This window comes from Hylobates moloch, unplaced genomic scaffold (assembly GCF_009828535.3).
Source record: "Hylobates moloch isolate HMO894 unplaced genomic scaffold, HMol_V3 SCAFFOLD_4, whole genome shotgun sequence".
Classification (NCBI taxonomy): domain Eukaryota; kingdom Metazoa; phylum Chordata; class Mammalia; order Primates; family Hylobatidae; genus Hylobates; species Hylobates moloch.
This window is the reverse complement of record NW_026652279.1, coordinates 56,456,220-56,474,134: the sequence shown is the minus strand read 5'-3', so window position 1 is coordinate 56,474,134 and position 17,915 is coordinate 56,456,220. Positions and strand designations below refer to the sequence as shown.

The 17,915-nt window shown below is 39.1% G+C and overlaps 1 protein-coding gene across 3 annotated transcripts in view; it reads left to right on the top strand.

Annotated features, from left to right (window-relative positions):
• The first annotated feature begins 2,083 nt into the window (after window positions 1-2,083).
• Window positions 2,084-17,915, top strand: part of ALCAM (activated leukocyte cell adhesion molecule) — a 210,965-nt gene continuing 195,133 nt past the window's right edge. For 2 of the 3 annotated variants that reach the window (XM_032150267.2, XM_032150265.2), the window contains exon 1: window positions 2,085-2,716. In XM_032150267.2, coding sequence (XP_032006158.1) covers window positions 2,644-2,716 — 73 coding nt within the window. In that variant the 5' untranslated portion in view covers window positions 2,085-2,643. Of the gene's footprint in view, window positions 2,717-17,915 lie in introns of all 3 variants that reach the window. The other variant, XM_058437560.1, reaches the window with a different exon arrangement.

Sequence of the window (17,915 nt, the reverse complement as noted above, 5' to 3'; positions counted from 1 at the left end):
ATTCAAATATATATTACACATATGCACACATATACACACATGTGTATGTGTATAATATGTACATATTTGTATAGTCAGTTGCTCCCAGAATTCCACGTGTGTGTTTGTGTGTTTGATCTCATTTGATCTTCACAGCAATCCCATGGGGCTAGCAATATTATCACTTTTGACAAGAAAGGAGACTGAAGCTTAAAGAGGTTAAGTGAGCTGACCAAGATCATACAGTTAGTGTCAGAGCCCAAATCAGTCTTCCTTTTGCAAATCAACCTTTAAGTAATTATGCTGCATTAACTCCCACCGTAAAATAGAGGAGGTCAGATAGAGGGTTCGCTGACCTAGGTTAAATATATTGTAGGTCGATTTATTCTAATACACCCCACTTAACAACCACAGTGAACAAGAAAACAATTCCCTGAAGGAATTCTACAGGAGTCCATGAAAATGCTAGCATTTCAGCCAAACTTAGCTCAAGGAATATAGAGTTAAAAGGCATTTGCCTCCTAGCGATAGCCTTCCTGTTGATTCATAAGATGCAAATGAAATGTTAATGTTTAAACCAAGTGGGAGAAACTACTTATTTTGAGAGGAAAAAAATATCGTATAAAAGCTCTACTCTAGAATATTGTTAATGTAAGGAGAACTGGAAGAACAGGACAAGCAGGCTTTTGAGAAAAATCACAGCTGAAGATAGGGCTTAATAGTTTAGAGCACTAAAAGATAAATACTTTTAAAAATCTGTGTGTGTGTGTGTGTGTGTGTATCTGTGTGTTGCGAGTCTCCAATCTCGCTGGTAACTCGCAGTCTTCTGATGAAAGTGCAGTATGTAACGATTACTAGTTGGCATCCTCTGCTGGGGACCAATCTCACAAAAGGGTGACCCTGTGATGCACGAAAGGCTATTTAATGCCCCAGCGAAGTGCTTCAGGGACCAAGACTTTATTATTCTTTGGTGATGAGAGCTGTGATCCTGCATCCCTGATTTAGAGCCACTTAGGGCTCCGACAGCTCCACCCCGGTGTTCTAGAGGAAAATATTCCTTCATGCTCTCTGCCTGATTTGAAAGCGACACAGCTTCCCGATGTTCCGCCTGGGAAGTGGTTCAATCTTTAGAAATTGCCTGAGAAGCCTGTCCATCTTCTGGAGTGCCTGGCTTTCGGGAACGGACCAAGACGGACTTGGCTTTTAATCTGAAATAATTTGAGGATTTTCTGTCTATAACTTAAAATCACCGCTTAACTCAAAGTAAAAAAGCGACACGCTCTCTAGAGGGCTTTTGTAGACATTGGGAAAATCCGTATGACGAAGTACGGTTTAGAAATTCCGGATTTAATTTCCCCCGGGAAAAGCAAATATCTTCTGTTGGTACCGGGCAGTCGACTCACGTAGTCTTCCTTTAAAACCAAGTCTATGCCAGCCGGGTGTGAGGGGAGTGGTAGGGGTGAGCAGGGGGAGGAGAGAGATTCGAAAAGTACAGGAGGAATCAGTCCAGTACAGGGGTTGCCCCTGCCAACCAGTAGCTATTCCTGTTAACTCCCAAGAAGCAAGTTTCCACCTTTGCCACTTCCTCCTGCCCCTTCCTTTCCCCTTCATTCCCGCTCTTGGACCCAAGGTTCGCTCCCCACCGCCACCGCCCTGCCCCACTATTCTCTTTACAGGACAGAAGGCTGCAGCAGCACGGCGGAGAAAAATCTCTGAGGAATGAGTCAGTGGGATGGGCGTATGGGTGGAAGAAGAGGGCAGTCGATTTTCAAACCTCAGCGAGGGTGGGTGGGCAGTTGGAAGCCAGAGGCCTTATCACTAGGGCGCTGCAACATCACAGAAAGTGTTAGTCCCAGGGCTCTCCCGGGCGCGCGCGGCTCCTGTGCTTGCTTCTTATTGGCGGACCTGGACCTGGGGGCGGAGCCGCGGTGAAGCCCCGCCCACCCAGGCGCCAGGACAGGGGCACGCGGTTCTCCCTGATCCCGGAGCTGGGCGCAGTGCTCGGACTCAGTCCTGCAGCGCCTCTAGGCTGCGGATCCGCGCTTCAACCACCTGCTTTGCGCTGCGTCCGGGGAAGTGGGGAGGAGACGGGAGGGAGGGAGGAGGCGGGGAGAGGAGGAAAGAGGCAGCTTACACACGCCTTCCAGTCCCTCTACTCAGAGCAGCCCGGAGACCGCTGCCGCCGCTGCCGCCGCTACCGCCGCTACCACCGCTGCCACCTGAGGAGACACGCCGCCCCCCTGTCGCCGCCTCCTGCGAGTCCTTAGCACCCGGCGTTTCAAGCACATTGCCACTGCCATTATTATTATCATTCCAAGACAAGGAAAATAAACGAAGATACCAGCGAAAACAACCGCTTACACCTTTCCGAATTACTCAAGTGTCTCCTGGAAAGAGAGGGTCGTTGTCCCCGGAGGAACAGCCGAAGGGCCCGTGGGCTGGCGTTAACCAGGAGGGAGGAGGAGTTGGGGGCATTGCGTGGTGGAAAGTTGCGTGCGGCAGAGACCCGAAGGTGCAGCGCCACAGCCCAGGGGACGGTGTGTCTGGAAGAAGACGCTGCCCCTGCGTCGGGACCCGCCAGCGCGCGGGCACCGCGGGGCCCGGGACGACGCCCCCTCCTGCGGCGTGGACTCCGTCAGTGGCCCACCAAGAAGGAGGAGGAATATGGAATCCAAGGGGGCCAGTTCCTGCCGTCTACTCTTCTGCCTCTTGATCTCCGCCACCGTCTTCAGGCCAGGTGAGCAAGGGCCTGGGAGCAGCCCCAGACAGACGTGGGCCTGGAGCAGTTTCCTAGGTCCCCGTCCCAGCCTTGCACCCCCGAGGCAGTGCGCCCAGGAGCGTGGGGGAGGTAAGGGGACCGCTGTCCCGGCACAGAGCTGTCCCCGGCTCGGTCACCTGTGCCGCACGTTTGGGCTTGGCTAGCTGGCTCAAGTTTGGGCATCAAGCTGGGGAAACTGGGTGAATCTCCAGGAACTTGGTGCTCCGGGTTTGGGGCTGCAGGGACCCCTGGGCAGGATTCGCCTGACGCTCTCCCCTTGTCCCTGCGGCTCCCAGATAGGCGGCGGACTCTTGCCCTCTGACAGTTTCTCCTGTCTCTGGGTATCCAAGTCCACGTCACTGCGCCCCGAGCAGTTTTTCTTTCGCTTAGCTCTCGGATGAAATAACTGCCGGCACTTTTTCGTAATAAATCCCCTAGTAACTTCCCCTTGGTGAGCTGAAGAAGGGATGGGAGGGGTAGAGAAGGAGAGGACTAATCACCGCCCCCCCACCCCCCTTGAGAAACCTGCTAATGCTTAAAATCGCGGTTTCAACGTTCCCCCCTGCGGTCCCCGTCCATTGTCTGGGCGGGTGGTGAGTGTAAGGGTGACAGCAGGCAGATAACACAGCCTGAACAGGAATTAGTAACTAGGTCTGGGAGACACCTCAGTGAGAGCCTTGTGAATTTCCAGGACTTGCTCATAGAGCCTCAGTTCTCAGTTCTGTACTGAGTCTTAGAAGAGAGACAGAGAGAAAAAAAAAAAAAAAAGGCAAAATTCCCAACAACTAAAATATCTCGCGGGAAATCCCTTTCCACACCCTCGGGGACGTCCCCTGGCCCTGGTATCCTCAGGCCCGCCTGGCGGCTGACACAAGTTGTTCTGACAGGGTATTCTGGGCGCTCACAGTTGCCTGACAGAGCAGCAGGTTCCTTTGCTCCCCTAAACTGAAAATTTAGGGGATTTTTTTTCTTTGAAGGTTTTATTTCTATCCCTGCGTAGACAGTTGCCAGTTAAACTTCTACTTCCTGATATTTTGGCCTGTTTGTTCTTAGCTTTTTCTTTAGCTTTTATCAAAGAAAAATCTCACTTCCTTTTATCCGTGAACATCCCTTCAGCTGTCGGCAAGCTCAGGTCACAGAAGAGATTTGATAGCCTCTGAATCTCTCCCAGAACTGGCGGGGAGAGGGGTTTGGGGGCCAGAGCCTGAGGAAGAGATTACAAGTGTTTGTGAGCTGCTGCTGCTGCTGCCGTTGCTGTGTGTGTGGGCGGGAGGAGTGCCCTCTCCAGATCTCTTTATTAAAGTTACATTTCTGGGTGAGGTAATGAGCTCACCTGATGTTTCTGAGGCTGAGGGAAAAAAAAGGCGTCTGCGTTCCCTGACAAATCTCGGGCTGTGGGGCGGGGACTGTGAAACCACAGTTCAACCGGATTTAAAGCAAGTGTCCTAGTGTAACAACGCTGTGGAGGTAGGTGGAAAGGCGAGACCCCCTTGGACCTGGCACAGTGTGGATTTCACTTTTTCGAGATTCCACTGTCCGATGGAGGAAAGGACACTTTGGAGCCAGGGAATGAGTCAAGAAGGGAGGACAAGGGTGATGTCGCTTTGTAAGATGCAAACGTCCACACGCCCACAGTTGGTTTTCCGATTAACCCCCTCGAGACTTGGAGAATGTAATCTCACCCTCGTCCACACCCCTGACCACAGGCACATAACCAGTTTCCTTTTATGTGCCGTCACAGGCGGGCCACGTTGCAGGATAGGTTTGTCTACACATTTAACTGCTAAAAGGGGGAAAGTTCCGCTTTCAGACCTCCTTCACGGTGGTTCTGTTGGCGCCACAGGCTCGTGTGTCCAGGGGACACCGAGCTGCGCGCTTTCGGCGAGCGGCTAGTCCCGGCTCACCGCAGCCAGCCACCGTGAATCTGAGGATCCGATGCCCTGGACCCTCAGATCCGTGGTTTCGGTAAATTACCGAGCTGGCATTGCCGAAATTCTCATTGCAGTATCAGTGTGTTTTAAAAGGGAAGGTTACAGCACTAAAGGCGCCGTGTCTACACTGAGGAAGCAAGTCTCGGACAGTAAGTGCACCTCCTTCGGAGCCCTCTGCATAGCAGAGCCCGGTGGGGGTGCGGTGCCAATGGCCGGCTTCATTTGAGGGGGGTAACTGACTTCCCTGCCGGCCACCCTTCATTTCCGGAGCAGTTTTAATAGTGTGTGTCCAGTTGTAGAGGTCAAAAACTCGAGTTTGTGAATCTGCTTCCCCGGGTCTTTCGACCTGTAGTCGCTACAAAGTCATTGATATATTTTAGGCGTGCCACGTTACCTGTTTTGAAAGGAGGAGAAAAATATATGAACCACGAAAACTGAATTCAGAGATAAAGGCAATGAAGTGTGTGTTCAACATCCGAGGTAGCAATAATCTCATTATTCTTGTAGAAAGAGCGTCAGCCTGTGGTGACATTTTGTATTGCTTTAAAAAAAAAAAAAAAAGGCTTTTCTGGATTATTTACAAGGAGGTGGGGCGCTGCAGTTAACTCTTTCTTCACTTGGGTCATCTGTGTGAACCCCTCGATGGGATTTTTCATAACTGCTCACTGATCTCACTGATATAAGATTCATTCTAAGACATGAGCACCCATAAAGCTTTCTTCAGTGGGATATTATATTTCAAACATATCAATTGATCTCAACAGGACTTGGGAAAGCATCAACTCAAATAATGTCCTTTCAAAGACTATTGATGTAGGACTATTGAAATTGATTAATTTAAAAACTAAAAACTGTTTAACAGCCAATATATATTTTTTTCTTAAGGATTTATTTAATCCAATAGCAATTTACAATTTAATGGAGTATTATTTGCAGTAAATTGCTTTTCTAGGCTTTCTTCAGGACATCTACCTTCAGGAACTTGAGCAAATCATTTAACCTTTTTGGGCTTCAGTTTTCTCATATAAAATAAAAAGACAGACTAAAGACCTACTCTCTGAAATGTCTCCCAGCTCAAAAACTCTTTGTTTCTGAAGTCTTAAGGTAAAAAACCAATTTCGGCAGGCAGAGTCATTTTTCAACACTATTTTTCTAAGGATCTCAGTCTAGACAAAAATTCATATAAATTGTATTACTGGAAAAGTATCAGTGGACCCCAATTTCTAATTTCCTTTTTTTTTCTACCTTTAAAAGTTCATGATAACATCTATGCTTACTCTTCCCAGCCTTAGTAGGGGGAAAAAAAAGAAAAAAAAAAGCATGAAGGAGAGAAATTAGCCTTCCACTCTCCTGGGAAAAGAGGACCCAAAAGTAGGAAAGGATAGTAGGCCTCAGAAAGCCCTGCTAGTGTAACCCATCTCTCCTGCAAACCTGTTCCTATATAAACTGCATACATAGTACCTAGAATGAGATGTAAATGATGGTTTATGCTTAAATATTCATATGACAAAGCCTCATATTGTACATCCTAAAGTTGCTCAACAAAAAAGTTGATTTGCAACGTGGTTGTAAATGCAAGACAGAAGGAAATAGAAAATAGTAATATTTTTCTATTGTTTTAAAACTTGTAGAAATCCAAAATATCTTGTCTTACCAGATTCCAAACCTTTTTTGACTTTGTAGAAAATTCAAACTAGCTATCTTCTTTCATAGACATTCAGATGAAAATGCATGTCTACCATTGACTTACCAAAAAGAAGAAAATTAATAAAAACCTATTTTAATAGTCTTGTGTTATTAAAAAAATTGTATATTGTAGTCAGTATTCATGTGTTCAGTTTTTAACTATGTCATGTAAGAATGTTGTGACCTTGGGAAAATTATTTTTCTGCTCTTTTTTATTTCCCATCTGTGAATTTCTTTCTGTGCAATGTGTGGTTCTGATTGTGTTGAGATTAGTAATTCCCTTGCTCAGCATTTCAAATTTTTTAAGTAAAACATGCTATATTAATTAAGGCTTTTATTATATTGTTAATAGAATAACACTTTAATTTATTCCACTTAATTATCACTTTTATCATTTTCTTAAATAATGGAAAGATGTTTCTTTTTTTCTCTTTTTTCCTTTTCTCCATCAAATTTTCATGCCACTAACCATGGGCCTTTGTAAAACATAGTACCACCTAAGTTGTCAGTATTACTTGGTGTAAGATGGCAGCAGTTTGTCAGATAGTATTTTAAATGCTTTATAATAACCATGTTTTACATTTCCAAACACACTTCTTTCTGTTCTGGCCATTTATTTAGCATAAAACACCATCAAAGATTTCTAGCTCCCTGAAGGTATTCACTCAAGTAGACACATGCAATTTATAGCCCAGATATGCAGAAGATCCACTTAGGTATAGCTATGATAGAAGAATATGTCTCTGTCTCAATGTATACATAGAAACTTAAATGCAATTTCTCACAATGTGTTAATTTTATTCTTCATTGTTGAGTTTTCACAGAGGCTCATCTCATTTCTTACACATCATGTGTGTGACACATGTATGTGACATATGAAGAATGAACTAACTTACTGGAATACTAAATAATGGTTTCTTGGGAGTGGTGGGTGATAACATTTATTTGGTTATTACTTTTGGATTTCAACTCAGTTTATTTTCAATAAGAAATGGAAAAAATCCATTTATACTTTTGATTACTTTTTTATTAGGCTAGAATTTTCCTTTCCTTGTGGAGGGTAAATTCAAGACTAAAATAGATATTCTATATTCAGGAAGAGAATATTGCAGGCTGTTTGGTAAGGTTAAATCCTACAATTATTATAGTCTTCCTATAGTACATAAGTCATTACCATATTTTTGGAATTACTGATATTTTCATGTAGCTAATTTCTCTGCTTAAATAATAAATTTTACATTCTCTTTTCTCCCTTATTATTGAATAGAATACCTTATATATTTCAGATACGCCTAGTTCCAAATGTGCTGTGGTATTCAGTAATTGTTTTATGCTAACCTGTTATCATAGCCCGTTATTGTAGTCTATGTTCCAAGAATGAAATTAGCTTTTAATGCTTCCTCTCTTATTTATCCAGTCAGTTCTTAATTATCCATTCCATTGAAGGGGATACCAGAGTTGTGTACAATCCACAACATCTTCTAACCAAAGGATTACTTAATTTGATTTTGAGTTGAGGTACTTCAATGAACGTGTCTCTACTTGTCTGGTCTAAGAATTCATAGTACTTCAATACAATGAAACTAAACTGCTGGGGAATAGGTTAATCAGAAATTAGACAGCTGTCCAGCTTCTCTGATTTTCTTCTCTATTACTGTTATTATTATTGTTTTAGCTGTTTTCTGTATCACTTAAGGAACTGATGCAAAATCTTGGCCCATGTAAGACTAAAAACATCTATGAGATGAAACTAAACCTTTGCAGTCTTTTCAAATCCTGTAAATATTATAGACTCTTGATGTTCATTCACAGGAAAACATACTATGACCATGGCAATTGCTGTAGTCTTCTGGCCTTTGCTCAATGACACTTCCACTATGAATAATTTGTTTAGCTCTGCAAAATCACACTTCAAGTTTTAGAAAAATTTTACCGTCACCTGGCCCTTTTTCTTAAGCAAATTTTTTTATTGCATCATATGAGTTTCCATGAATAAATGAATAATAAAGCAATACCCTTTTCATGCTATGAGTTGGGTTAGCAGCCAGGTAGGTTGACTCTCCAGTAGGATTTTCACACACCTGCTTTTAGAAGAAAAAATTACTACTTATAATGGATTGTGGGGTTACAGTAAACAGTGAAAAACAGTAATATCAAATCCATAAATGTTAGGAAGATTGGAACTTGTAATTTAAAAAGACTTTATTTTTGATTATTTTAACTTATTGTGATGATTTCACTAGAGAAGTTAACTGAATTTGTAGATTAAGATATCAAGCAGCACTCCAACACAATGTTTTCTTGAGGGAGATAAATCTCAAAGATACTTTCACCTTAGAAATTGATGTAAGTAGATTTTTATCCTCTCTATCTGTATAGTTTTAGAGAGAGTCTAGGTTACCTTATTTGAACTGTAAATGGAAAAAAAAAAAAACTTTCCTGTACTTACTTGCCTTTGGTGCAAAGTCAACATTGGAACGTTGATAATGACTAAAGTGAGTCATAACTTTTCCCTTTTCCTTTTCCCTGTACTTGTCTTTTCTGTAGTTTTTATCACATTCTATTATGACATTGGTGACTTTTTTCAGTTGAACATAAATTTTTTGAATACCAAATATCATCTTTGTCTATGTATCCTCAAGTCTAGTGAAGAGCTTGACACCTAGAAGCTGCTTCACATTTTTTCTTTGCATTAAATACAGTAGAAGCAATGCATATGTAGAGAATTAAAGTCCATATGGCAGCACCTGACATTCATGGATTACTAAGAAATTTTCCCAAGGAGTTTGGGAGTTGAGGATATAATATTCCTCACTGGGAATTGAACTGGAAAATAAAACCATCATGAAAGAACAGAGTGGGACAGGCCATCAAGACCTGATGGCACTTTAGTAGTATTAACGAAAAACAAAAAGAAAAGAACATGTATATTCGTAAAAGACCTGTGATTAAGGATGAAAAAGGCTTTGGTCATTGGAGAAACACAGAAAAAGTAGAGGAGTTGGGCCAAATGTGGTTATTGAAGCTATTATACTTAATGAATCCAAACGCTTTCTTTTATGCTGAAAGTAAGTGGCCCCTCTAACTGGCAGACATGACTTGCCCAGTCTCCTTAGCAGGTATAGCTTTTTGTTGAGATAGATAAAACTCATTATAAGAACCTAATTCTGGGGCCAGGCTCAGTGGCTCATACCTATAATCCTAGCACTTTGGGAGGCCGAGGCGGGCGGATCACCTGAGGCCAAGAGTTCGAGACCAGCCTGGCCAATATTGTGTAACTCCGTCTCTATTTTTTTTTTTTTCTTAAAAAAGAACATAATGCTCCTCTGAATATTCAAGTCATATAGTAAACTTTCCCATGCTGGAATTTCATGGTCACTAAGAAATCGTCTAATTATAATGTGATATTTGTTTTTTGTTTTTGTTTTTGTTTTTGAGACGATGTCTTGCTCTTGTTGCCCAGGCTAGAGTGCAATGGTGCGATCTCTGCTCACTGCAACCTCCGCCTCCCGAGTTCAAGCGATTCTCCTGCCTCAGCCTTCCAAGTAGCTGGAATTACAGGTGCCCACCAGCTCGCCCAGCTAATTTTGTGTATTTTTAGTAGAGACTGGGTTTTGCCATGTTGGCCAGGCTGGTCTCGAACTCCTGGCCTCAGGTGATCCACCTGCCGTAGCCTCCCAAAGTGCTGGGATTACAGGCATGAGCCACCACACTGAGCCCAATGTGACTTCCTATATAGCCAGTTTACAGTCAGAGGATGCACTAGCTGGAAGAGAAGCATTGTATTCCGTTGGCAATAATTGCTCTTATGTATACCAATAAGCTGGTTTAGGAGTTTGGCTAGTGAGAATTCATCCCTAAAAGATGGGAAAACGTTTGGTAAGCAGCTGAAAGAAGCTTCTAAGTTTTCAGGGTTGAAACCTACATATTAAACCCTTCCAAATTCAGCTTGTTTGTGGTACAATCAGCTAACCATTCCCCAGGTGACACCTGTGGTGTCATTTGTTGTCAACTTCTGTGTTACCTATTATAGACATTTATTTTCTTTCTTTTATATCTTTTGGTGCTATCTTGCTTAATATGCACACTATTAGTAGGTTGACCATTCATACAACTTGGTATACCGAAGACTGTCCTGGTTTATGCCTCATGAGCTGGTACAATTATTAATGGCATCCTTTTTCATTTTCAGAAGTGCATTTTGGATAACGTATTATACAGGCTCTACAATAATTTGTAACTTGTCTGTCTATATGTCTTGGAGTACTTCACTGTGATAAATGCACTCTTCATCCTAACCAAATGCATATTTTTAACCCATTTAAATTTAATTATCAGCTACAGTGAAATATCATTAATGGGTTACATGCCCCTTTCATGTCAGGTATAAGAAAGAAAGATGTGAGGTTGTAGCCTCTAGAATTCCAGAATGTTGTAGACTGAAACATTAAGGATCCCATGGTTTGGAATGGAAACTAAATTGACCTCAGATGCCAAGGGAATAATTTTGTTTGAAATTCACCTGGGAGCTACACTTAGCTACGGGGTTATTTAGGGAAGAACTGTTTCAGTGTGAGCCTGAATTCCTTTTGCAGCAAATTGTACGACTCCCATTCTGTTCTTCTTTGAGATTTCTCAGTAATCACACTACCAATTTGGTTCTTAAAAAAATCAGGGATGTTGAAGGAAGCCCCAGCGTTCTTCTGTACATGTAAACTAAGTTGTATCAGTCAGAAAAGCCGACCTGATGTGGCCACCAACAGTATGGCTAGGACACAGTTGTAGTCAAGGGTGTGACAACTGCAAAGACGCTTATCGCAGAAACTTTGACCCTGTATTAACAATTTTCACCTTCTAGATCCTTGGGCAAAACATACGGCCTTTTGAGAGGCTCAAGCAGTGTTGAATAAGAATACTTTCACTTAGAGCTAAAACCTTAACTCTCTCCAGAGCTAAATTATGGAAAGTTCAGTGTGTGTGAGTTTGTGTGTATTGGGGGCTGGAGAGGAGAGAGAAAGACAGAGAGACAGAGAGAGAGAGAGAGAGAATGAATTCTGAAGGATTAGAGGCATGCAATTTATTGTCACAAGTTAAAATATGGTAAAAGAAGGGTTGTTGGAAAAATGAGAATGTTCTTTTGATGTTCTTTTTGTTTAGCCCCCCATTTGAGAGCTGAAGTAAACGAAACCACAGGTTAAGAGATTACCTAAAGTTCAGTAGCAAATTAACCACAATTCCTAGTGACGTGTTTTCAGTTTGGTTTGTGCCTAAACTCATAGATTAAAGGTTTTGACCTGTAAAGAACCTAAAAATTACTTAACTACTTGACTAAGGTCACATTGTTGGCCAATCCAGAATTAAAACTCATGTCAATTGATCATTCAGCGTATATAACAGCTTTCAACAAATATTAATGGAGCGCTCAATATGTACTACACATTGTGCTTGAGGATGTGGAAATAAACTAATTACTATACATTCAAGATCCTATCACTCAAAGATGTTATGTTCTCTCAGGGAAACAGATATCAATTAATTAACTATATAACTATTTGCTAGAAATTTTGGTAAATATCACAAGAACAAATGAACAGCATTTTACAACAAAGTGGCCAGATCTAGTCTGGGGTTTAAGAGAAACTCAGAAAACGTCTTGCAGTAAGTGATGTCTGAACTATGTGCCGAGGAATAATCTAGCAAAGGATGTGGGCTGAGGAAATAACATGACTGAGGATGCTAAGGTGGTAAGAAACATGGTTTGTAACTCCTGGAGGTGAAAATGTGCCTATCCCTTTTCAGGAAAACTAAAGAAGTTTTGACGGTTGAGGCAAAAACCAAGGATTCCTTGAAGTTGTTCAAATACTTTCCTGTAATCTCCCTAATTGACTTGCCAGTTGTGGGATCTAGAAGAGGATGTCTTTGTCTTATTGAAATATTCACATATTAGTAAATATTTGTATGTATACCTCCCTACTTAAAAAATAAAGTGGAAATATACGATATATATCATTTTGTACCTTTCCTTTTTCACTTAGCAGTACATTTTGGAGATTAAAAAATTGTCTCATAGCAGCTCCTATAGCTCTACCTCATTTTTAGAAAGGGTGCATTGGATTTTACTGTACTATCATCATTAATTTAACCATTTCACAAGTTCCTGGAAGTTTAGGTTGTTTCCAATCTTTTGTTATTACAAACACTAGAGCAGTGAACATCCTAATACATGCTATTGTCCACGTAAGCAATTGGTGGCAGTTGTTGGTAAAATGTCTTGGAAGTGAAATTACTGAGTCAAAGAATATGTGTTTTTCGTTTAGAAAGAAATTCTAAAATTACTGCTCAAAGGGTACACATCTTTAAAAAACATCCCAACAAAAGTAAGATAATGCCTCTTTCTTTTTTTTTTTATTTATTTTTTATTTTTTTTATAGCTTCTTTTTTTTTTTATTTTTCATATTTTCTGTGTCTACATGTCTTTTTTTTTTTTTATTATACCTTAGGTTTTAGGGTACATGTGCACAATGTGCAGGTTTGTTACATATGTATCCATGTGCCATGTTGATTTCCTGCACCCATTAGCTCGTCATTTAGCATTAGGTATATCTCCTAATGCTGTCCCCGCCCCCCCCACCCCCCACCCCACAACAGTACCCGGAATGTGATGTTCCCCTTCCTGTGTCCATGAGTTCTCATTGTTCAATTCCCACCTATGAGTGAGAACATGCGGTGTTTGGTTTTTTGTCCTTGCGATAGTTTACTGAGAATGATGTTTTCCAGTTTCATCCATGTCCCTACAAAGGACACGAACTCATCATTTTTTTATGGCTGCATAGTATTCCATGGTGTATATGTGCCACATTTTCTTAATCCAGTCTATTGTTGTTGGACATTTGGGTTGGTTCCAAGTCTTTGCTATTGTGAATAGTGCCGCAATAAACATACGTGTGCATGTGTCTTTATAGCAGCATGATTTATACTCCTTTGGGTATATACCCAGTAATGGGATGGCTGGGTCAAATGGTATTTCTAGTTCTAGATCCCTGAGGAATCGCCACACTGACTTCCACAATGGTTGAACTAGTTTACAGTCCCACCAACAGTGTAAAAGTGTTCCTATTTCTCCACTTCCTCTCCAGCACCTGTTGTTTCCTGATTTTTTCATGATGGCCATTCTAACTGGTGTGAGATGGTATCTCACTGTGGTTTTGATTTGCAAGGATAATGCCTCTTTCTTAAACTCTCTTCATAAATCTGTACTATTACATTCCTCTTTTTAACCAATATCATAAGTTGGTTTTCACTTATTTAAAGCTTATTGGAAAAGTTAGAGTTATAGGAGTAGTAGGCATATACGCTCACATAAAAGGCGAAAGCTATGTTGGTGCCTGACTTTATTATATATGAGATTGGGCCAGAAATGGGAAAAGACAGGTATTTACTATGAATTTTTATTATTCTTTCTACATAAGATTGCTAACTTTGAGAACATAAACTGTGTAATTATAAGCCATCACTTCTTCCATTTTGTAAGATTCATACTCTGTACAATCAGGATTAAGAGGCAGCCACATTTGAGCCATAAGTGAATTTAATACTGCTTTTCAACACAAAGAAATGGTTCCAGATATTTGTATTAGTTCATTGTAGGTACAGTATACATTGTATGGGTGGTCTGAGTAATGCCACTTTGTAAACTCTGTATAATAGTCATTACTAAACAAACTTCAGTTATTTTTAAGTAAATCATATTTCAAACAATTATTCCAACAAGTTTAAGGCTTAAGTAAATCATCTTTTGAACAATTCTTCCAACAAAGCTTGTCAGAATTTTTTATAAGCTGATAAAAAGTATAATATTTTACAAATATTTTTTAAAAATCAGTGCCATTAAATATTTTTCACCTGTAATTTTTTAACCCATTAAGGAAAGTAGGAATAAAATCTATTTTAGTCAACTTTACATAAAAAATAGCAGTATATATATGGGTTTGAAGAATTATATGCCGAAAGTAATATTTTTAAACAAATGATAAATATTCATAATGGAGGTAATGTTTGCATGCACATATTGTAATTGAATGAATAAAGCAGTTTCTGCCTGGTATTTAGTTTAGATGTTCAAATTTGGGGCACTTATACTTTATTCTGCAAGCATTTTCCCTACTTGGTGATAGGTACAACACTTTCTAAGAAGAATGTTTATGGTGATTATAAGGTACAGGTTTTATATTTCTGCAGAGATGGTCATGGACTAAGCTGTTAGAAAATGCCTCCTTTCTAAAAGAAATTATAAAATAGTAAAAAAGGAGTAGGGTTTCAGGGTATGGTTTGGAGGTTATCATTTTCTAGAATCCATCCAAAGTGTTTGGTTAGAAATGATTTGAACTGCTTGAGTAGTGATTTGATGGTAGACAGTATGGCCATATCTCCATGGTATTAGAAAACCTATTCTCTGCTTGATCTTCATGAACTGTCTATGCTCAGAGACTCCAGACTGTCAATGCACAGCATAGATTTCTTTATATAAGAGCTCAAGAGCTTGGGCTATGGATCAGAGCATGAGTTTGCTTTCTAGCTTTTGTCTGTTTTTTTCATTTGTTAGTTGAGGATAGCAGTATTACCAAGTTCATTTGGGAGGAATATTCAAGAAGGTAATGAATTTATATTATGTTTGTCAGTGCCTGGCACATTGTAGACACTCAACCAAATAATAATCATTATAAATCACATTTTTCAGTAACCTAATAATGTCAGTTATTCACATCAGGAAAACTTGTGAAATACTTTATTTTACTGATTGAGAAACATTTCAGTTCCATCTGAATACATTTTCGGCTTCCATAACTAAACTGAAAAGTATATTTTATTAGAATGTTTCACAGTCTCAATGAATGTCAAGTAACCTTTCAGTTTTATCATCTCAGGAAAAACAAAAGAACATAATTGAAAATTATAGCTTTAAAATGTAATTTTCCCCAAAGAAAAAAAGAGAAAAAAACACGTGTTAAAATAATAAAGACATATGTAATGCACTATATTATTCTCAGAAATTGACATTATTATATGTGTTTCCGTAATTTGAAAATATTAGAACTTAGAAAGAAAAATTTCCGGTTGTTACAACGCGGTCATTTTGATAATAAAATTATGATTTTAAATACGTTATTTCTCAAGTATAATTCAATAGAGGGAGCTCCACTACTTTCCTTTTATGAGCACTGTAGGATGCTTCCATTTGTTATGATTTTCCAATGACCTCTAATTTAATAGTGAACATTATTAAAGACCTGTAATTTTAATATTAAGGATATTTTGGAAAGTGAATAGTATCTTTTTCTATTCATATAATTCAAAAAAATGCTTCCACAAATAATGTGTATTTTAAAGCCCCCGTTCTTAGTTCTTTGTACCTTTTACATAATAACTCACTAGACATGATTAAAGTAGGTATACTCTTGAGAAGCATACTTTAATATACCAAGGCATCAAAAGAGAACAAAGTTCATTTCTAGTGATAAAATAATGCATGTTTTCATATTAATTTTGTGTAGCTATTAAGTTAAAACTGTTACATATTTGAATAGTAGAGGAAATCTAGATTTTTAGCCAAATGGTTATAGATTTCCACATGGAAACGGTCTATACTCACACATGGAAATGGTCTTCTTTCTTTTTTTATTTTCTCGTATATTCCCTTGATTTAGGTAACCCCAAATTGTATTTTCAAGCTAAATTGATATTCATCATCTTATCTATTATTACTTTACCTTTTAATTTTGTTATGATGAAAGAAGTTATTGGGTTTTGTTCAAAAATTTATAATTTTGTCACAAATCCACTAACATGGTTAAAAAATTTAAATGGTTTCAATTTTATAAGACATCTCTTAAGATGTTTCTACATAAGGGAGTTATCCACCTTGTATGTGACCCTGACAATTCGTTTACCTTTTATGAGGTTCATTTTTCTCATGGAAGTATTGTACCGTGTGATTTCTACACAGCTCAAAAATTCTAAGATTCGAAACTATACTTTGATTTAGAAGAAGAATATGCACACACCCTTGTATATTTGAGTCAGTGTTGAGAAATAATTTTACCCGAAGTCTAATTAAGAAAAAAAAATTCGATGACGGGCCTCATTTTTAAATTTGAAATGGAAATGATTTTATTACATTCTATAGAAAAGTGTGTAATATCACACATTAGACCTACCAATTTATTACTAAAATTATATCAGTAAATGAAATGGTTCAGTTCTCTGGTATATTTAAGAATTGTCAACACAGAAACAGATTTAAAACATCTCATATTGAAATTAGATTATCTGTCACGACGGCCATACCGGGAAGGGAGCTTTGTGATAAAGGCCTGTGGGTTCTTCATCACAATTTTAACAAATCACAATTTAAAATACTTTTTAAAGTAAGTGCGCATTTTATTGTGCTTACTTGCCATTATAGATTAGAGTTTGAGAATATGGTGTCTGTAGCCAAATTATTTAGTTTTGAAACCTGTGTCTCCATTCTCCAATTTCCCAATTGGGTGGTATTGGGGAAGTTGCTTAAACTCTCTTCTGTACTAATCTATGCAATGGGAATAATAGCACTGTCTTGTAGGATTGCTGTGAAAGTTAAATGAATTAATACACATAAAGTTCATTAAACAGTGTAGTTGTCAATTGTAAGCTCTTAAGAGTTGTTAGTATTATTCAAGTATTTAAATAGATTAAATCTCAGTTAATCTTTCCCACTTCCCCAAAATACGATTATACACCCAACTGATTCACACAGATATTATACATAAAGAAGAGAGGCCACAAGTTCAGAATTATAAAATGGCCAGCTGTAGTTCCTCTCCACTCTACCTTTCTTTCCACTCAAAAAAGAGAATATGAATGAGAGTGATGTCATGTTATTTATTGGGCATAACCTTGAATCTACTCACTCTGTAAAACAAATAATCCATTCACAAACTCCAAGACTTTATCCATTAATTGTTAGTATCATATTCATTATGTCATAGTTCCCATCTGATAATGAAACATCATTGCATTGCAATCTTGAGGTTGCAATATAAATTTAAAAGTTAATTTGAAGCTAAAAATGAGATGCTTTGCAGCCTGTAGTTTACAGTGTCTAAAAGTAATTGTTTTAGGTCATTAGTGTAAGTAGGCCATAGGTAACTTAGGAGTATAAAAGTGAGTGTGCTCGAAAGACATTTATGTAGACTCTGTAGATTCAGAGTCTACACAAGAATAAAATAGGGCCCAGTGATCATATTTTAAGAAATCAAAAAAAAAAACATTTTCTAACGTATTTCTCAAACTTGTTTAGTCCCTTCTAATCTTTTTCCCCTCTGCCATCAGAGTGACATAAGATCTGAATCAACTCTTATAACTGCTCTGCTTCAAATACTTCGGACACTTCCCAATATAGTCAGGGTAAAATAGTAAATTCTTAATATAGCATTTAAAGTTTTTCTTACATTTCTCAGAACAATTTTTCTTGGAATTCCATGCGCTAGCCATATTTCTAAATGTGCCACGCCCTTCATGCTTCC